We start from the raw sequence: 21,025 nt of genomic DNA, 5'->3' as shown, positions 1-21,025 counted from the left end.
CATTATGGGCAGACTGAATGTCCCAAGCATTCAGACTTCTGTATTTGATTCTCCCAGCCAGTCTCACAGAGCTGTAAACCAATACTTGACACAGCATGTACTATTTGGACGGCTAAATCGGGAATCTGAAGGACCAGGACAACACCAAAACAGGAATCTTTATTCAGACTTCCCATGAAATATTACTTGCTGGGATACCTGGCAAAAAGTATTTCACCTATTGCTCAAGAGACTACTGTTGGACTGTAATCTATACTCGAAGTCTCCAGCTGCTCACATGTATTGAGTTTGTATGATGAGGTTTTGGTAGCAGGAAGCTGCAGGAGTGGCTTCTGTGAGCAGAGCCCAGCAAATGCCCAATGCAGATTTAGTCCCATCCAATGGGATGCACCACTGAGCCCATGAGTGACATTGTTTATGCCTCTGGGAGAGGAGATTTAAGAAAAAGAAACTGCTACACAGTAGCAGATGGGAGAAGGGAGTGAGAAAACATGAGGAAACAGCCATGCAGACCCTGAGGTCAGTGCAGAAGGAGGGCAGGAGGTGCCCCAGGCACAGAGCAGAAATACCCTGCAGTGCAAAGGCCCATGGTGGAGCAGGCGGTCCCCCTACAGCCCACGGACACCATAAGGAACAGATCTCCATGTACAGCCTGTGGAGGAGCCCATGGTACAGCAGTGGATCTGGCCTCACGGCTGTGGCTTCCTTCATGGACAGCCTTCACAGGAGCAGCCCTAGGCTGGAGCTGCTGCCTCTGGAGAGTTGGGACAGGAGGGCTTGGGAACCAACCTGCCACCTGCCAAGACCTGTGCTGGAGCAGCCCACTTCTGCAGGCTGGGCCCCATGGTATTGAAGCAGTGCTTGAAGAGCTGCTGTCTGCAGGAAGTCCACAGGATCACACAGGATCAGTTTGGGAACAATCTCTGTAGCAGAGAAACACACTGACAACGAAGGAGTGGCAGAGACAAAGCATTATGGACCCATTGAACCCATGGATCCATGCAGGTCCCATTCTCCTGCGCTGCCCCAGGTGAAGAGGTAGAAGGTGGTGGATGCAGGGGGAAGGTGGTTTTAGCTTTCTTTCAGGTCACACTCACAGAGTTGCAGCAGCCAGTGGCTTGATGTCCAAGTAGTGATGACATACCAGTGATGACAGACCTTCCTTAGGGGGTCAGTACTGGGAAATGGTGCCATTTAATGTCTTTGTAAGCAATATGGACAGTGGGATTGAATGCACCTTCAGCAAATTTGCCAAATACACCAAGCTGTGTAGTCAACATGCTGCAAGGCTAGGATGCCAACCAGAGGAACCTTTGACAGGCTTCAGAGGTGGGCCCATGAAATCTTCATGAAGTTCAATCCCAAGCACAAATACAAACTAAACAGAGAATGGATTGAGAGCAGTCCTGAGGAGAAGCACTTGGGGACTCTGGTGGATGAGAAACCTCAACAAGAGCCAGCAGTGCATGCTTACAGACCAGAGGGTTAACCGTACACTGTGCTTTATAGTGGCCTTCCAGTATTTAAAAGGGGTCTCACAGGAAAGACGGGGAGAGACTTTTTAAAAGGGCATGTCATGATAGGACAAGGGAGAATGGTTTTAAACTAAAAGAGATTAGACTTAGATTAGACATTAGGAAGAAATTCTTCACTGTGGGCAGAGATACACTGCAATAAGTTTCCCAGAGAAGTTGCAGATACTCCATCTCTGGAAGCATCCAAGGCCAGGCTGGATGGAGGCTTTGGAAAAAACTGATCTATGAAAGGTGCCCCCACATACAGCTAGGGGTTGAAACCAGATGATCTTCAAGATCCTTTTCAAATCAAACCATTCTAGGACTCTAAATTAACTAGTTTCTCACTTCTCTAGTCTAGTAATAGACAAATTATGAGTACTGCTCCAAAAGTAATGCCTCCTATTATGTTGGTTAGCAACATCAGAGGCAGTTGATGATAGTAACAGCATAGGTTGAACTTTCCCATCAGTATTCTGTTACATCTTTCTGCTGTGTGACAGATGGCAGCAGAGGGGCAGCCTGATAACACGGTGTCTGACATGGAAGCGTGTATGAAGCAAGAGTGTGTTACTGAATTCCTCTTGAAAAAACTGCTGAACCTTATGGAGATCAAACAGTGGATGTGAGCACAGTGATGCATTTTAGCAGGGGCAACAGCAACATGACAGACCAGCCACATTCCAGACAGCCATGCAGATTTTTACAAGAACATCACATAGGCTTTTATTCATTGCTGATGAAAATCATAGAATTGCTCAGGTTGGAAAAGACCTTAAACATCATAAAGTCCAACCACGACCTGTCCAAACTACCCTAACTCTAACAATCCTCTGCTAAATCATGGAGTCACAAGGTTGGAAACGACCTATAAGATCATCCAGTCCAACCCTCTCCTCATCATCATTGCCACCACAAGCACTAAACCATATCATGCAGCACATCATCCAGACACCTCTTGAACACTGCCAGGGACGGCAACTCCACCACCTCTCTGGGCAGGCCATTCCATTCATGCCCCTGAGCACCACATCCATATGGTTTTTAAACATATCCAGGGATGGTGACTTCAACCACCTCCCCAGGGAGCCTATTCCAGTGCTTAACAACACCTTCTGTAAAGAAGTTCATCCTGATATCCAACCTAAACTTTCCCAGCACAACTTAAGGCCATTTCCCCTCATTCTGTCACCGGTGACAAGAGATCTACCCCACTCTCACTGTAATCACCCTTCAGGTATTGAAAGAGAGCAATAAGGTCTCCCCTCAGCCTCCTTTTCCCCAGACTAAACAGCCCCAATTCCTTCAGTTGCTCCTCATAGGGCATATTCTCCAAGGCCTTCACAAGCCTTGTTGCCTTTCTTTGGACCTGCTCCAGCTAACGGTGACAACTATGCTGAAAAACAGCATTTTGTAGCTGAGAATTCACTCTATCAAACACTGTTATTGTGCTCTTTGTATCTGTTGTAGTTTCCATGGAAATAAATAGGAGGCATTACTTTCAGAGCAATTCATGTACATTAACCTCCCTACACCGAGTTCATTTTACCTGACATTAATTTGCAAGTTACCTCCCTGTTCTTGCTTCAACCCCTGAGCCCTTCATCATTTTATTTTCTCCCCCTGTAATGTTATAAACACATGATAATAACAGGACAAAATCTGGCTACAGCAAATGAGAAGGAGCCAAAGATGCAGAAACAAAGGAAAAGAGCTACTTACCTTTGGAAGGCCTCAGGTAAAGAAGGATCTCCAGTAAGAGATGCCCTCACCTCTACTGCCAACCCTTAAATGAGGTCTGGGAAGGTGTGGATCCTGGTTCCACCCCTTCCAGTCACTCAGATGCACTGTATGCACCTAAGCTCCCTGGGTTGGCCCTGCCTTCACACCAGGTGCTCCATTGCTGGTTCAGGCCATGACTTAGCATTTCTGCTACATGCCCTGTTCTTTTGAGGAAGGGGAATGAGAGAGCAGTTGTGTCAGCGTTTAGCTGCTGATCAAAGTAAAGCCACGACAATAAATACACCAGGCGTAGTAAAGTAAACCATTATTTTAAAAGATTAATAGTCTTATAAGCAGCAAATCATGCCGCATACTAGAGTTTTGCCTTTCATTCCTATGATTCTGCCCAATGGACCCAAGTATCCAGCCATTCCTCTGCTGTGTGCTTAACAGGCAGCAGATATTCAATAATGCAGTACAAGCTGACAGCACAGCATCCTGGGAACAGGACAAAAGGAAAACAACCCATTCGGCAAGGACTGCCAACATAGCAGAACCAGCTACACAGATTTCTCTTAATCTTGGCAAAAAAAAGAAAAGTTTCAAACTTAGAGCTCAGTACAAGAACAATCCATGCAAGTGCTGTGTAGTCTCTGACACCTTCAATACTTTATACAGTGGTGGAGCCACTGGTCACCTTGAAACCAGGGGCAAAAAGGCACTAAGATACCTACAGTAGTAACTTACTTGAAACAGTGATTTACAGAGCTCATTTCACACTACGGAATGAGTCCCACTAAACTATTCTGCCCACTTTTTAAAATAGAAGGTGAGTGCTTGCAAAAACTTTTGTTATGAATGAAACAAATTATGAAACAGAATAAAATGCAGTGAGCACTACTGCTGTAAGGATGAAGCTACACAGCATCGTTACATCAAATTGCTGAAAACATCCATAGGCTTTAGGTATTAAAAATTGTCAAAAAAGACAGATGAAGTGACTGAGCACCATTAAATGAATACAGAATTCTCAAACTGTAGAAATAAACTGGTTCTTTCTGTCTAATCAGTCAGAGAAGAAGAGATAAGAATGCGTACATTTGAGCTCTAAAACATGCTCATCTAACAACTTGTCAGAACCTCTTTTTTTCTCCTAGCTCTCCTACATCTAAGTTAGGATGTAAATTCCACAAGACAATCAGATGCTGGTAAACTTCAGAAAAGCCCTTGCCTAAAAAAAAAAAAAAAAAAAAAAAAAAAAAAAAAAAAAAGTGTTACCAATTGATGTTATTGATGTCAGAAATTTCAAGTTAATTTTAGGTATGCAACTTACTTTTAAGTCTAAACAGTGTGCCAATGAGGCCCTTGCAGCTTCATCTTTTAGATTACCAATTCTATGATTATCAAACTAGTGGTCTAATTGAGATGTTTCTTATGCTTTAAATACCGAATTCCAAAGAGATTCTGTTTAGTCTTACATATCTAGAATTTCTAAGTGAGAGAAAGGCCAAATGAAATGAAAGAAGCCAAAGCTGTCATAATCCCAGTCCAGAAGAAAAATGGGCCATGGCCAAAGCAACCTCCTCCTCCCCTCCCCCCCAGTTACCTTGCTAGAAAGTACTGGCAGATACGTGGTGACACACGACATCACATGCTTCTCTGATACAGCAATGCCAACACGCATCCCAGCAGCTAGTAGATAACTGGGAACTTTGAGACACAAAATGAATCAACTTTTATCTTAAAAAAACCAAAACAAAACAATTGAAGAATTGAAATATCTGAGTCTGGAATTTGTTCGGTTAAAATTGATGAAACTAACAGAAAAAATAACACAGTTATCAATTACTGAAGGATACAGTAACACTTAGGCAATGATTATGGTAGAGCCTCATCATATATAAAGAAGTTTCACATCAGAAATGCAGGAAGTTACGTGGGACAAGAAGATTGACTATGATTTAATAGATTCTGTAGACATTTCAAAGAGAAACTCATCAATTATAGTGAACTACACACAGTTAGGCATGTTCTTCAGGATGCTAAAAGTCAACTGAAATGGAGTAGAACTTTGACCTTCAAATTGTTGTATGCTTTGATTAAGGCTCTTTTCCCTCTCTAGACATCAAGTTATACAAAGAACTAACAGGATAAAGCAATATAAATGCTGATCAGAATGACTGCTTTACCAAATTCATAGCTCCATCTAAGTACAACCAAGGTCACAATAAGAAAGAGAAAAAAATAACTTTATGTTAAGTTCTCCAAATAACCTACTAAACCAAGACACTCTCCTATCAAGGAACACTTTTGAAATTGTGGAGACAGCAACATCCTCTGAACATCTCAGTTAAATGATCCCCTGTAGGATGTGACTGTCACCCACAGGAGGAGGTCAGGTGGGATGGGGCTTTCAGCAACCTGACCTAGAGTAACACGGCCCTGCCCATGGCAGAAGGCTTGCACCAGAAAATCTTTAAAGATCCCTTCCAACTCACCACATTCTATCATTCTATGATAATAATCTCTAAAGTTGAGTCTCTACAAGCAACAAGAAGATATTCATCATCACAGACTCAACTAAACCAATCCATGCACTTAGGAGAGCCAGTTTTAAAACACAGTATATAATTTCCACCTTTTAAATATTTTTTTTTTTATGCTCCAAACTCATGAAAAGTCACCTAGAAAATGTCCTGCAATGTTTTCTATAGAGAACTCTAGCACAGTTCTCTTAATGAGTTTGTGAATACCCCAATGCTTTAGAGCAAAGCTGAATAGCTGAACCAGTGCTCACTGATAAGGGCAAAGGTTGTCAGACAAACTAAATGCTACACTACAAAACAACTCTGCCTCAGACAGCTGAGGTACAAGATGCCACACTGGACAAACAGACCCAAAATGTTAAAAACCAGATCTAAATGTTCCAACAGTGAGGGAAGCTACAAAGACTTTGTCTTTCTGTGTCAAGCCACTAAAGAGAGCTGAAACTCCTAACATTCGAAGAATGAAAACAGAAAACATCAGATTACCCCAGTTTCTTGTTCCAGTGTAAGCAGCACCAGAACTTGCTTACACCAGAGTCAGTGCTGCTGCCATAGATTCTTCCAACAGTAACCACAGTCCTCAACCTCAATCAGCGGCCTTAGACCGAAGAAGACAAGAAGGCATTCATTGCCAGCTGGCTTACTAATTCTATCCTGATATTCACGATATTTGTGGTAAAGTATTATAGTCATAACTGGACGTAACTGGGGACTGGTTTGCTTAAGCCATGATATTCAGAGACACAGGTCATCCCTTCAAAGCTTACCTTCGCTGCAGGTTTAGATTGGATATAATGAAGTGTTTTACAGTAGGCGTGGTGAGGAACTGGCACAGGCTGCCCAGAGATGTGGTGGGTGCCCCATCCTTGGAGACACTCCAGGTCAGGCTGGATGGGGCTCTGAGCATCCTGATGTACCTGTAGATGTCCCTGCTCATTGCAGGGAAGTTGGACTAGGTGATCTTTAAGGATCCCTTCCCACTCAAGTGATTCTATGATTCCAGTTTTAGGTGAAACTGATCAAATCTCACTTGTTAGGAATTTGGAAACAGATGGAATAATGAAGAAAAAAGACCTATTATTCCAACAGAAGCATGCGATATCACAGCAAAATATTGGTGGTTCTAAACAAACAAACAAAAAAAAAAAAACACTGCCTCATTGTTGAGGAATCCTCATATTTAGGTTTGTTTCTAAGGGCTTTCTCCTTTTTTAACCTAGTTGGTACGAGTACTGTGACTTTACTCAGAACAGGTCCCATTCTTCGATCAGGTTCCTGCTTTCCAAAAGGTTTGTGCTGCCAAGGGCTGGAATCTTTGTTCCTCCCAATCTGCCCTAGAGGAGGACTTCTTAGATCAACTTTTGAAATAAAAAAAATATTGAAATAACTTACGTAATATTTTACACTAATGAAAAAACACAACCACAGAAGGTAAAGAAAGAGATGCGAATCCACCTTGTCTAACAAGTGCAAAAATCACTTTGAATAAAACTAACTGGATAAAACCCTAGAGCAAACCATAATAAAATACAGCTCTTCAAAAAAAGCATTGATTGGGGATCAAAGGGAAAGGCCATTAAAACTTCCCGAGCTACAATGTTTCTGCATGTCTGAAAAAGAATTAGATCAGAACAAATACAGAAAATAATAGCAAGTCTGTGTTAAGCCAACAACAAAGAAATCCTTAATACTGTAAAACAAAGTCATGTCAAATCTTCTATTTTTAGAGATACATGAAGCTCCTTTCTCAATGCTTTAAAATGTATTTATAGTAACAAAAACGAAGACTTAAGATAAAAGTCAAAGGGATTATCATCAATGGTCTAGCTACACAGACCAATTTTTTTTTTGTTTCAGCTGTAGTCTTCAAATATGAAGACATAATGCTAAAATAGTTCCATAGCATTAACAATCTATTTCAACTCCACTATCTTAGCAGAGCAGATGAAGCTCAATCAGCTTTTGGACAGCCAGTCACATTAAACAGTAACACATAAACTAACAATTCCAGTGGGCTTTTGTTGTTTTTTCATGCTTTTTTTGTTTGTTTGTTTTGGTTTCCCCAGCATCCATTTCTTAATTAATTAGCATAATTTTCCTAAAGTTTACACCAGCAACAGAACAACTGTTAATTAAAAGCTGGATCCTGTCAGGAGACCAGTACAAAAAATTCAAGAATTAAGGCATGAACATTACTCACCCAACATCCACACATCAGCTGAATCACGAGAGTGCTCTATAGCACCAATAAAGTACATACAAGCTCACGTAACATAAGAAAACCTTTCCTTCAGAACAAAATTTAGAAAAGAGAAAGCAAAAACACTGGAGAAGAAACAGAGCAAGCGAGGCATGAATAACCCAACAAATGCTACAGTTCTCATTGTTCGGTTTTTCTTCTATGTTATTATTAAATAGTGGTTGTAACTCAAGTGTAGGGTTTCAAAATGCCACGTATGGGAAAGATAAGAAAGCAATAATAAGGACAAGCTATGCATAAAACAAATCCTTTTTAAATGTTACCATAAAATGTTACTACCACCCTTTGTAGATATCCAACACTTCAAACATACATTGAGCTCTGCATTCATGAACTCATTTTGTTCAGGCTTCTGCTTTTCTAGCTCACAGTACCAAGGCAGGTCCAGCAGTCAAAAGGGATGACACAAGCCAGGTTATTGCTACACAGTATTCCAGGACACACTTTGTTCTCAGCAATTTTCATTTTGATATTTCTTACACTGAGTCTCATGGTTAAACTGTTGAGAGACAGTTCAGTATTTGAAGTCTTTCAGAACACTTCGAGAGCTCTTGTGAGCTTAAGAACAGCTAAAATTAAACAGAAAGAAGTTTTTTCAACTGATTGGAATTATTTCAAATTGCTTGAACTTGTCAAGTGCGTGGTGCCATTCAGTTTTTGTGAGATCCACGTATGACTAGAAAATAACAACAACTTAATCACCCAGGGATCAACAGAAAGACAGAGAGAGGATGTCCTCCTCCCTGTAAAAGTTTTCCTTTGGTCTTGTTCTTTTAAGCGTAGCATCCTAGTCTACCTGACACAAAAAGCAACCAAACTACCTACCTACCAAAATAAATAAATGGAGTGGAGATAACGCCCAGGTTGTGCACAAACACTGCTGAGCTTTCTACAGGTACCCAAGGGTTGACATATAGGCTCTACAACAAAGCTTTGCCCTTCGGCAGGTTGCAAAGACAGGTTGCAATTTTGTCCATAAAAATGCATGTTGTACAAAACGGGTTCTGTAACACGAACTGTCAGTGGTATGCCACCATTCCACTGATCCTGCACATGCGTTCATTTCTCTGGAATGCTTGTAAGCTGGGTTATGCTTGCCCTAAGATAAGCAGACTTGCATGAGGGAAAAAAAAAACCAAAACCACAGAGTGTCACATAAAAGGTTCAGCTCTCTGCAGGAGGCTTCTTCCACAAAATGCAAGTTCCAATACAGTGCATTCCAACAGCCCCTTTTTTATTGCTTATATCACAAATATAGTATTTACAACAAGAGCTGAATATAATGGGAGTCTCCTCCTGCTTCAGTTTTAAAAAAATCAAGCATCTTGAAAAAGCCCTGCACTGCAGAAACTTGAGTTTTCAAAGACTTTTTAATCAAATAGAAGAAATAGAAATGCAACTGCTTGCCATTGTGGAGCTCAACACTTAACCTTACACATTACAACGTATTTTAAGACTGTCATGTAATATATTTTTCTGAATATATTCTAGTCTTTCTTTCATTGTGAATGTGGGAAATGGAGAACTGTGTAACGATTTCAGGCTTGAGTCCAGTTTTTGTACTCCTTTTTATCCATGACAACTATTACATGGTGAATTATGAGTTTCAATATAGATTGAATAGAGACATGACCATATCCATTTCTTTCATAATTACTGTGAGAGAAATAGTAATAGAGAGTGAATGAGGCAAAAGTGTAGCCACAGAAGGAAGATGATTTTCTGACTAAGAGGCAGGACTACTACAGAGACACTGCTGGTATGATAACTGCCTCTACCACAGATTTCCTGTGCAGCTTCGAGTAAGGTACTTAATCTTTCCATGCCTCAACTCTGTGTGGCTAAAGCAGAAGTCAAAATACTTAACTTTATAGAGATGTCACAGAAACATTTATGTTTGGGAAGCTACTGGACATTGCTACTACATGTGGGTGCCTGAAACATAGGAGAAAAATATATTTTAGCATTGACTTTGAACAGTTTAGAGAAAATGAAGCACAGCACCTCACATCAAACAAATCAAATAAAATGAACAAAATCAGCTGCTCTTGTGAGTGTATCTGAAGTACTAGGAAAGCGTGCAAGTACATCATTCTAAGTCCAGGCTGTAATAGATGGACATGCACAACAGAGCAAAAAAAGCAATGCCAGCAGCATCACCTTTCTCCTTTTATATGTTTGAGCACTTAGTTTTGAAAGCTCAATATTAGAATAACGTTATGGGTTTCTATAGAAAATATAACACACATTTCCATACATTTGCTCTGTATTAATTCAATCTCGTTTCTAAAAGTAATGCAGTACTATACAACTTAACATCATATTGATCCAGGTAACTCATGAGTCATTTTCTGTGAGCAGGTATCAATCACTTCATTGTTTACTTGCTGTTGGAAAGAAATTGATTTAATCAAACCTTGCAGTAATACATTATTGATGCATCCCAAGAAAGCAAAGTTGTAATGAACCATCAGGGCCCTAACATAAAACACTGTAAGGAGTGGCAACTTCAGCTTCAATCTTTCATTGTGATTTGCAGAGGCATGTCACTATACTGCCAAAGCTCTGTGCAGGACGACGGCCAGTCTGAGCAGCGCTATGCACTGCTCACATAACAGACTCGGGACAAGTTTTCTGTAACACAGCAAACCCCAGGAGCCTAAATAAAACCACACAGAGGATCTCATACACCTCTACCGCTTACACACAGCAAAGTATCATTTTTACTGGATGTTAGCAAATGATGACCCTCCAGGGGGGAGTGTTAGTTGATGGGACAGCACAAAAATAGGAGAGAGTCTTAAGTCCTCCTCCTCAGCACAGGCTCAGCCTTTGTTCTCCAGAGGCTCTTAAACTTTTCCACATACTGGACCACATGGGAATAGCAATTTTAATAAATACACATTAAAATTCCTTTATGTACATTTGTCAAACAAAAGACAGCTTACAGTAGCGACTGCAGCAGCCACTTGAAAGAGGAAAGTTAGAAAAGCGTTTGGTTGAATTTACAGACTTTCAAATGCAAGCTGCCTGTTCAAAGCTTGAAAAAACAAGCGCTACAGCAACACCCACTGCTACCGCTACTTAGCAAATACTGTTTTACTGTGGTTAAACTTCTCTTACAAATCTGAGAAACTAGGCAAAGGTGACAATGTATCAGAACACGCTCGCTGAAGCTGAGATACTGCGAAATGTTGCACAATGCAGAATGAACCACACCAGAATTTAGCACTGACCAAGCACATGAGAACACCTATGTACAGCTCGCAGAGACATCTATAGGTAGTGTCTGTCTAACACCTCGTAATTATTTACATAGGAGAGTAAGGCTGAACTTCCTATGTAGGAATTCATACAAGGTGGAAACATTTTTACAAGGAATGTCTCGTGGAGTGTAACTAATAGAAATACGACATCAATATCCATCGCCAAAAATAGATGCACCGTAACCACAGAGAAGTTACTTAGGGAATTATATCAGAGATGGATAAAATACAAAGTTGACATGGGTTAAAAAAATAAAAAAATAAAAAAATGAAAAGCAATATAACCAGCGATGTATCTTCCCTGCTCTGTCATCTTTCTAGGCACTGAACTGAAGCTCAGCCAGACACAAGTTTGCAGAAGACACACACAGAAACACGTACAACCACACATGCTGTACTGTGCACAGATTGTTGTAAAATTCCTAGAACGAAGAGAAACCATACACACTCGGAAACTGAAAACAACATCAACAGTGTATTCTATTACACTTAGCAAACAGTAATACAGAACCGTGAAAACAGATACAGTAGGTAAGAGGAGACGGTTTCCTAATGAAGTGGGAATTGAGCAGGTCTCTAGAGCGCCCGTGGGTTTGATTGCCCTGGATATTTCCCGGCTCAGTTGAGAAAGTAGAGAGGGTGGAGGGAAACCGGGATGAGAGTTCTCTGTCACGTCCTTGCCCCTCTCCCCTGCCCTCCTGCTCACGCTAACGGGATGAAGCAGCAATTCCCAGATATTTTACTTTTCTCTGCAATTAAACGGAGGGGTATTCATGGGATATCTGATGCACGAACTCAGAGAGACAAAAACAACCCCTGGATATTTACACACACACGCAGACGCTAAAGAAGAAAAGAACAGGCATTTCCTCACGCGCACGTTGCCGAAGGGACGCTGCTATTTCTCCTCTCCAGACGGGGACAGGAGGAGAGCAGAGGGCCGGGCTCAGCCTCGCACAGCCCGGCAGGAGCCGCGCACCCGCTGCCGCCCGCCTCCGGCACGGGCAATGCCTCCCTTGAGCCCTCGCAGCCCCACCGGCAGCCCCGCGGCCGAACACACCGCCTCGCGGCCGCACACTCCCTCGCACGCGCTCCCCGTCCCTCGCGCTCACTCGCACACCTCCTCCTTTACACGCTCACACACTTTCGCACACTCGCGTGCAGCTCCGTGCTCTCACGCTCTCCCTCACACCTTCGTGCACTCCCCCCCACACACACACACACGCTCCGTTACACACTTCCTCCCTCGCACACGCGCTCCCTCACTCACACACTCCTTTGCACGCTCACACGCAGACTCACGCACTCCTTCGCACACTTCCGCGCACCTTCTCGCACTCCCTCACTCACACACACACACACACTCCCTTGCACACTTCCTCCGTCGCACACGCACTGCCGCCCTCTCGCGCTCCCTCCCACGCCCCAACGGCCGCCAACAAAGCGGCGGCGGGACGCGGGCGGCGCGCACACAAGACGCGCACACACAATGCTGCGCGGCACCTACCAGGCGGGCAGCCTCGGCCCAGGTGCGGTCCTTCTTCTTCCTCTTGTCTTTCATGTTTGCATCTCATTGAGGTGGTTCGGTGGGGGGCGGGGGCGGGGGGAGGGCGGACCGGGGGGACGGGAGGAGGGAGGGAGAGGGGGGGGCCCGGAGGGGTTCCGCACGGACAATGATACGTTGATACCGAACGCCGGAGCCCCCGGGGCGGGAGGGGCGGGGGCGGAGGAGGAGGAGGCGGAGGCGGGGGAGGAGGGGGGCCGGGCCGGCTCTGCTCCCCGCCGCGGCGGCTCAGCTGACAGCTTGAGGGATGCTCCGCTACGCTCACAACAATGCACTATGACGTCACGCGGGGGAATGGCGCCGCACCAAACGTCCCCCCGCCGCCGGCGGCCGCCCTCGCGAGGAGGCCGCCCGAGAGCAGAGCGCGCCCGCCGCCAAGCCTCGCGAGAGCGGCCGCGGCGCCTCTCTCCCCCCCTGGGCAGGGGGCGGCGGGGAGGGGGCCGGACTACAACTCCCGTGGTGCCGCGCGGCGGGCGGACGGGGCGTCTCCCCAGGGACGCGAAGGGCGCTGCCGGGGCGGGGTCGCCGGGGTCGCTTGGTACCCGTTGGCGCCGTCCCGCGCCCTGCGTCGCGGCTCTTCTCGGGGGCCCCTTCCCCACCCGCCCGCCCGCCCGCCGGGCGCCACTCGCTGCGTTCCCAGCGCAGCCGAAAATCGGGGCCCGGCCCTTCCCCGCTGCGCGATCTCCTCGCCGGCGCCTACTCACTGCTCGGGGTTCGGCGGTTGGTCCGGGCGTTCCGGGCGGGCGGCCGCCCCGGGCTGCGGGTGCCTGCGGGGCTCCCGCCTGCGTCCTCCCTGTTCCTCTAGCCGTGTCGAAATTGGGCACGGGAGCCCCCGCCGAGGAGGTGTGGGTTCAGGAGGAGCCGGTGGCTGCGGGGCTCCTGTCGGAGCGGGTAGAAACCCTCCGTTCTGTTGCAGGATAAACAAAGGAGTTGGTGAAAGCTGGGTTGGTAAAAGCCTGAAGGATGTTCTCCTTTATTGGATGCCTTAGGATTAAGATGCCCACAACGTGGAAAGCTGTGGGTTTAACACACCTTCCTGAGTTACAGGATATTACGGTGGGGGCTTCTCCCCTATCTCCTCCCCTCCCCCAGCCGTTAAACTACTGGGGGAATACCATTGAAACATTGTGGTGTTTTTTTACTTAGACTGAAATGAATTTCAAATTCTTTAGGCTTTGTGTGTCCATCTGGTCAGTGCTCGTGCCCTCCTTCATCCCTCCCCAGCAGCACTGCTGGTCTGCTGGCATCCATAGTAGTAAAACTATAATTTCCCATCCAATGCACAATTCACTGGAAAAACAAACAAACAAATCAGTCCAAAGAAGCACAACACTAAGGTTTTCTTACCTAGAGAAGGACAGAGCAGCCCTAGAGGAAGCAGCAGAGGATGCCTGATTGCCCTTGCAGAGCTCTGGCATTGCGTGGGGCTCCAACCTCACAATTGTCCCGTTCTTTTTCCCTGTCTTTTACAGCTGGATGTGATCTGTGGAAGGTAGTTCATCGCCACGGAACCTTCCCAGATTTCGTAACACGTTTTCACACCCAAATGAAAATAATTAATGAAACAAAATTCTATTAAAACAGTTGCATCTAGATTTTGTTTTGATTCCAGGCTGTCCAGAATCAACCAGAGGATTTGGAATGCCTAGGAAGTGTTTGAGAGAAAAATGTTGAAGCTGGACTGCTTCAGGCTTGAGTTTGCTTGTGTAACATTTAAAATCATTCAGTTGTAGGAACAGCTCTGTATTCCTTAACTTTATTATTTACTGAGTATTTTTTGTCACCTTAGTAACGTCTAGAAAGGAAATGCTCACTATTAGTATAACTTCTTTGTCAACGCTTTGTTTCTTTGTTTTGTGCCTTTTATATCTCTGCCCTACTTTTTTTTTTTTCCTTCCTTTTGCATTTCCTCGCCGTTAGTAATTTCCTATTCCTTTATAACATGGGCTTCATTCACATCTCCCCCGTGCTAACACCTAAGTTTTTAGTTGTTAACTACTTCAATAAAGCTGCCTTTGAAATACTGTCACTGTTCTCAATGTTGAAACTAGAACGAAAGTAAAACAGCACAGTGAGGTTGATCAGTCACTCTCGTTATACATGGCTAAAATAAACATTTCTGTTAGTTTCCTGCCCGTTTGCAGATAGGTGATGATGTGGCTGTTGGTCTGGTTGCTTCACATACATAACATGAATTGAATTTCCCATTTCTGAAGAGAGCTTTGGGCTTGCAACAGTGGTATTGGGCAGAGGAGGATATTTCTCGAGTAAAGAGAAGTTTAGGGACCCTTTAAATCTTAGGGGTTTTTAGTGGTTTGATTGGTTTGTGCTTTTGTCTGCTGTAACCAGGACCACACTTTCTGGTATTTCTGTGGATGCATGTAATAGTTGTTATGGTATTGCATCCTTTCTATTCAGCTACTGCAGAAATGGGACCAGTTTCTGTGCTGCTATTGAATTCATCTGCATCATTCCTACAAAGTCCAGGTGCTCCTCAGTTCCTTTGGTTGTTCAAATGCAAATGGTTGGAAATCACATACTTAGTGTTCCTGACCTTGCTGGAGAAAGAAAACCATTTACACTGTATGATGTATCTGAGCAAAGAGCTAGTGTGCATTCTGCATGCCCTTTCCTCATGATAAAAAAGAAAATGAATCCATGCCACTGCAACGAAAGAATTCTTTCTGCAATACATGTTGTAGCTGAATTTTATAAACACTGCCAGCGTACTAGAAACAAAGCAATCAACAGCACAGTGCACTGCTGCTTTGAGGGTGTGAAAAATCATGTCTAACTAAGACTTGAAGCACAGCAGAAAAAGGTCAAATTGAGCTTATAGAAGAAATGATTTCCTATTGATTATAAATAGTATTTACTGCTTGAATTAGATCTGACACTAAGGAGATTGTAACCATTGCTCTAACTGAACTGACAATCACAAAATCAAGAGTGAGAAGTGGTGAACAGCATTCAAGCTGCAACCACTAGAACTATGGCTGAAAGCTCAGCATACGTAGGGCATATCTCAGAGCCATGATCTCAGGGAACTGTATGCATGCTTGAATGTATGACAAGTGTGACTCTGTATAAATATTGAAGAAAGGTGTTAGATTCAAATATACCATTAAATTCTACGTAAGCAGTATTTATGTGAAATTACAGTGCCAGATGTTACTGTACTGACTGTGGATGGAAGCAGTTATTTATTATGAATGCATTTGTGTGTGCTTACCTTTTCTTTCAGGATAATGTAGATAAGCTACTAAAATAATACTGGCCACTGGCTTCTGCATTTCAGTATTCAGTGAATGCATTTCCCTATAATGCTATAGAAGTTCAGCATTTGACACATCTAGTGAAAGTACCTGAAGAACAACACTGTTGTTTCCTGCATGTGAAAATGACTTTTGATACATATTGCTGAATTCTTTATTGTGTGCAATAATACTCCTTCCAAGTAGAAATCTGTAAACTGCAATAAGTACGCACATTCATACTGGCTGCAATGCTTCAGTACAACCAAACATTTCTGCAACACAGATTCCAGTTTCAGCTGTTACAAAAGAAATAGTATCAACTATTACATGGAAATACCAGATGTGCAGAAGGGTTTATTCACAGCATGAAAATTCAATCTAATGTGCTGCTATTACAATGGAAATTATATCTTCCACAATTGAATGAGAGATGCTGAGTCACAAGATAATTTAAAAAATAGCCCAGAATGATGCTAATGAAGACACTGCATTTTCTGAATTAATTTCAGCGCAGTGGTGACAAAAATCAAACTGAAGTACTTGTTTTTCTATGGACCTAAGGAAGCCAAAAAAAGCCATTGTGATGGACAGTTAGCCATTTACAAACAGTGCTGTATTTTCTGCAGAGTATGTTTTCTACTCCTGCTTTAAAGAACACATATTACCAAGCATTCAGAACGCATGAGGTTCACAGCGTTTCTTACACCTAATGGACTTTTCTCTTTTGTTCATATGCCATATGGCCCAGAATCAACATTCAGAGTTTTTCAAATATGCTAATAATTCTTAATAACAAGCTTGGAATCTAGTATTATCTGGATAATATTACTGTATTTGGACAGACTCCTTAAGCTCATGAAAAAAAAACCACCCTACAGGCTGTACTTCAACATGTCAATACAGGAGGGGCTGAAGCTGAATTCTGCTGAATGGTAAACAAGGTACACCACGTAGTCTTTTCTTGGGCACGGCATTTTTTCCATAGCTTCTGAAAGAGGTCATAGAACACATGGAAGAGCTCACCTTTCTTTGGAAAGAATAAAAAATAATTTTAAAAGAGACAAGCACATTTTTTTTCAGGTTTAAAATCAAGATATACTTGTCTGTTCCTGACCATTGAAGGGTTGTAGAACTGCTAAGAATAGTAAGTCATAAACCCCAGCTTTACCCTATATCTCATAGCTGACTGTCTACCAGTGAAAGCTTTGGCTGTAAGCAGTCAGAAGTTCCGCTGCTCACTTCAGTGTTTTTTTTTCAACTGTGTACAATTGTCATTTCTTTTGTCTTAGACCAGGAATGGCCACCTATTGTGAAGTTTCTTTTGCACCCTTCTAGCCCTCCAGAGGCCAGATAAAGGCTTAGGCTTCTTTTTGTAGCATCACAGCTGACCTAACAAACCCAGGCATAGCTAACCAGGGATTTGCTTTGTCATCCCATCAAATTTAAGGTGGTACAGCATGGACAGCACACCAAGCAGCCACACTGGAATTACACTCGGATTAATTTCCTTTTCCAGGCAGCACATCCCTGGGCCATGCTGCCATCATTCTTTCATACTACGAATATGGGATTGCTTTTACTCAAATCCATGGGGACAATTTCTATGAGAAGTCCACTGTATGTGAACCAAGAGCATTTACACTGTATCATAAAAGTGTGAGAAAGGAAACATTTCTTTGTGCATGCACTACAGAAGAGAACTCCCGTCTGAGGCACCACACTCAGGCTGTACCCAGATCACACCTCCCTGGAAGTTCTGTTAACTGCAGAAAGACTCAGAGGAGCAAGAACTGTCTGCAGATGGCTAGCAAGATTGCTTTCATTTCTGTGTAGTCAAATCAAAAACACAGCAGCTGATAGTTTATCTCATCTGCTCTTTTTCAGATGCTTATCTAGTTGATTATATGGAAGTTGTTGCATGGATTATAAATATACTTGCTGCAATTACAGGAGAATTTAAAGCTCTTTGCTTGTAGTATCTGGTTCAGCAGAAATTACATATTTTCCTGTCCAGAAGGTGATCCAGGAATTCCAAATGCATGGATGCCATTCGACTACCACATTTTAGCCTACAGAATGAATTTCATCTGTAGGATGGGTAGGTAGCAAAATGTTGCATCAAGTTATGTGGAATTTTAAGGAATTATGAAGGTGTGAGGAATTAGAAGCAAAATTGATACGCTATTTTATATTTTATTTTTCTCACGATGAGTCTCAGAGGATTGTCAGAACAAGCAAAAAAGGATAGGACAAATGTTCATGGCCAGAGCAAAATTAGTGCAGTGTCCCTAAAACCACTCACCAGAATGAAGGGAAGTGACTCATGCACTACTAGTACAACTCACCCATTCCTTTTTTTTCTCCTTGAATGACTGACTTCAGAGCCAATTTGTGCAGTTGCTCTAGCTGTCTAGCTATCTGTCTGCGATAGGCAAAATCATAAAATGACCAAACACAGCATTTATATTGTATGACATCTGCTGCCGTAATCACTTTCTGGTCTGTTTTTAGCCAAGAGTGAAAGCTGAGAGAACTTGTACCAGTTACCTTACGATGTGCAGTTTTTCCAACAAAGAGTATGTATATGTATGTATACATATATATAAGATCAGCATCACATTTCCTGTAAGCGAACAAAGAGACAGAATGTTCAGAAATTTGGAAGAGGCTTTGAGACTTCACAGCTAACTTGGAAGGAAGAGCTTGGAAAACCTTCTCAGTGGACTAATTATAAATTTGAGAAGTAACATACTGTGCAATCACAGAAACTAATGCCAGGAGAGCTACACACACAGAGTTAAACATTGCTAGGTTGAGGATCCCCAAACCTGACATAATAGCACAATCGCATAGAAACAAGCAGTCTAACAGAAAGAACTGAAGTTCATTGTTGTCCAGCAGATCTGCAATTCAAATTTGGCTTTGTAAGTGCAAAACCTCAAAATCCTATGGAAGGAGTAGTCAGTGTTTATGTCGTCTCACATGGAGAAAAGGACGACATCTGTAAGCTATCTTCTGGATCAGCACACACCTGCTTGCACCTGCTTGCCAAGGGCAAAAAAGAAATATTTGAATTGTTTTCTGGTAATAGGTTACTTTCCTGTGCCTTCTCAATATAACAAAGCAAATGATATCAGATAGTCTGGTCAGCCTTCTGCTAGCTGCCACTGACTATCTGATTGCACCTGAAACTTTTAGATAATAACAGAGAATAGCACAAATACATACATACATATGTATATATATATATATATATATATATATAAAGGTTTATTAACAAGCACACATTTCTGAAAAAGAAGGAAAATATGGTGATGCAGTATCGGTGATAAGCAGCAGAAGGTACTTCTCAAAGGCACTGATGCAAAAAAAAAAATCAGTCTGGGGGCATCTCATTGTGTGTTTTGTACGGACTCTTACTGCAGATGTGATGGATTTGCTGCTCCTTTATGGCTATGGGAACACCTTTCAGTTCTAGCACACCATATGTGATACTCTGGTTAATAAACAATTTCAGTTTAGGTGTATTGAATTAGATTTTGCCATTTGACTCCTTTACTCCTCAAGCTATGAATGCTTGAGACAGCCCTGCTGATTGCAGGAGCCCCTGCTTGGGCAAATACCTGCACAATCAATGACATTTTATGTAATCATTTCTATTGGCAATGTAAATCTAAAAATTGCAAAAAACAAATGAAAATTGAACAAAGTACTTCTTAAAATGACAGTATTTTCTTACTATCAGTGAAAATTGATGTGTTGTAATCTGGGGCAGGGACCAATTTCTGGCAGTGTGTCTGCAATGTAGCTTCTACATCAGTCAGTGGTCTGTAAGCTGATGATATAAATGCTGATATAAATGCTGATGATATAATGCTGATGATATAAATATTTAAGATAAAATTATGGACATATGACTTAAATGCCCTTTAAAAACAGTTAAACAACATGTTACAAAATGCGTACAAATATCACATAAGAAACCAAGAGCTTTGATTAAAAACAGACTAATCAGAACAGTGAGATTAAAAATCAGAGTGTTTGGTATTTGATTGCCTCAGTCTTTCTTCTGTTGCTTTTTTTTTTTTTTTTGGTGGGATATCTCAGATAAACTTATGCCTGCAAAAGGACATCCTGAATTCTGTTCCTGTGAGCCATCCATTTCTTACAGCCCAGCCATTTAGCATCAGGTCACATATACTCAAACCTTTAAGAAATAAAGAAAGTTAGTACTTTACATCACCTTTTGCCTTTTGCATGAAATAATTTCTCACTACACCTAAGAATTAAAACTTTCATTTGTATTCTGTGCAGTTAACCATGCTCATTACAGGCTACAAAATGAAATATCGATGCTCAACATATGACATGTCACAGTTGGCATGTCCAATGATATTTCCAATGATACTTCTAAGTTTAAAAGCAAGCGTAATCCTTAAGTCCTTAATATTCCTAGATCTAAACATTCTTCAGTTTAAAATATGTGAGTAGCCTACTGAAATTCATGAGACTGGCTGTGTTGAGGAAGTGCTTGCTAAAAGTAGGCTTCCAGCAGCGCAGCAGGTAATACAGCCACTGTAAAAATATTTGGCTGGATTGCCAAGGGCACATGGAGGGGATGCATGCATGTGGTGTTTGGATTTGCTCTTTCTTTTTAAGTCATTAAAAAATGGAAAGTGGGTGTAGTGTGCTTCTGGTTTGCCTAGCAGATATAGGGATAATTAATTGGGATTTATTTTTGAATTTCCTAATCTCCAGGTATTTTTCAAGCATCCTTTTAAAAATGTGAGTTGGTAGTTAATCCTGGCTTAAGAAAGTTAATTTTAAATAAACATTTAACAATTAATTGGACACACACTCAGATGATTTTGCATATTCTTCCAGAAGAATTACTAT

At 42.4% G+C, this 21,025-nt stretch overlaps 2 protein-coding genes across 6 annotated transcripts in view; one reads left to right on the top strand and one right to left on the bottom strand.

Moving 5' to 3' along the window:
- ASXL3 (ASXL transcriptional regulator 3) overlaps positions 1-12,910 on the bottom strand; it is a 127,424-nt gene extending 114,514 nt beyond the window's left edge. Inside the window, exon 1 of the mRNA XM_052703875.1 lies at positions 12,816-12,910. Coding sequence (XP_052559835.1) covers positions 12,816-12,869 — 54 coding nt within the window. The 5' untranslated portion in view covers positions 12,870-12,910. The remainder of the gene's footprint in view (positions 1-12,815) is intronic.
- CCDC178 (coiled-coil domain containing 178) overlaps positions 12,212-21,025 on the top strand; it is a 181,013-nt gene continuing 172,199 nt past the window's right edge. For all 5 annotated transcript variants that reach the window (XM_052703878.1, XM_052703877.1, XM_052703879.1 and 2 more), the window contains exon 1: positions 12,212-12,837. The gene's annotated coding sequence lies outside the window, so the exon portion shown is untranslated. The remainder of the gene's footprint in view (positions 12,838-21,025) is intronic.

The sequence above is a fragment of the Tympanuchus pallidicinctus genome, unplaced genomic scaffold, assembly GCF_026119805.1.
Source record: "Tympanuchus pallidicinctus isolate F22 unplaced genomic scaffold, pur_lepc_1.0 scaffold5, whole genome shotgun sequence".
NCBI lineage: Eukaryota > Metazoa > Chordata > Aves > Galliformes > Phasianidae > Tympanuchus > Tympanuchus pallidicinctus.
Note: the sequence above shows the minus strand (reverse complement) of the source record. Positions and strands in the feature narration are given on the sequence as shown.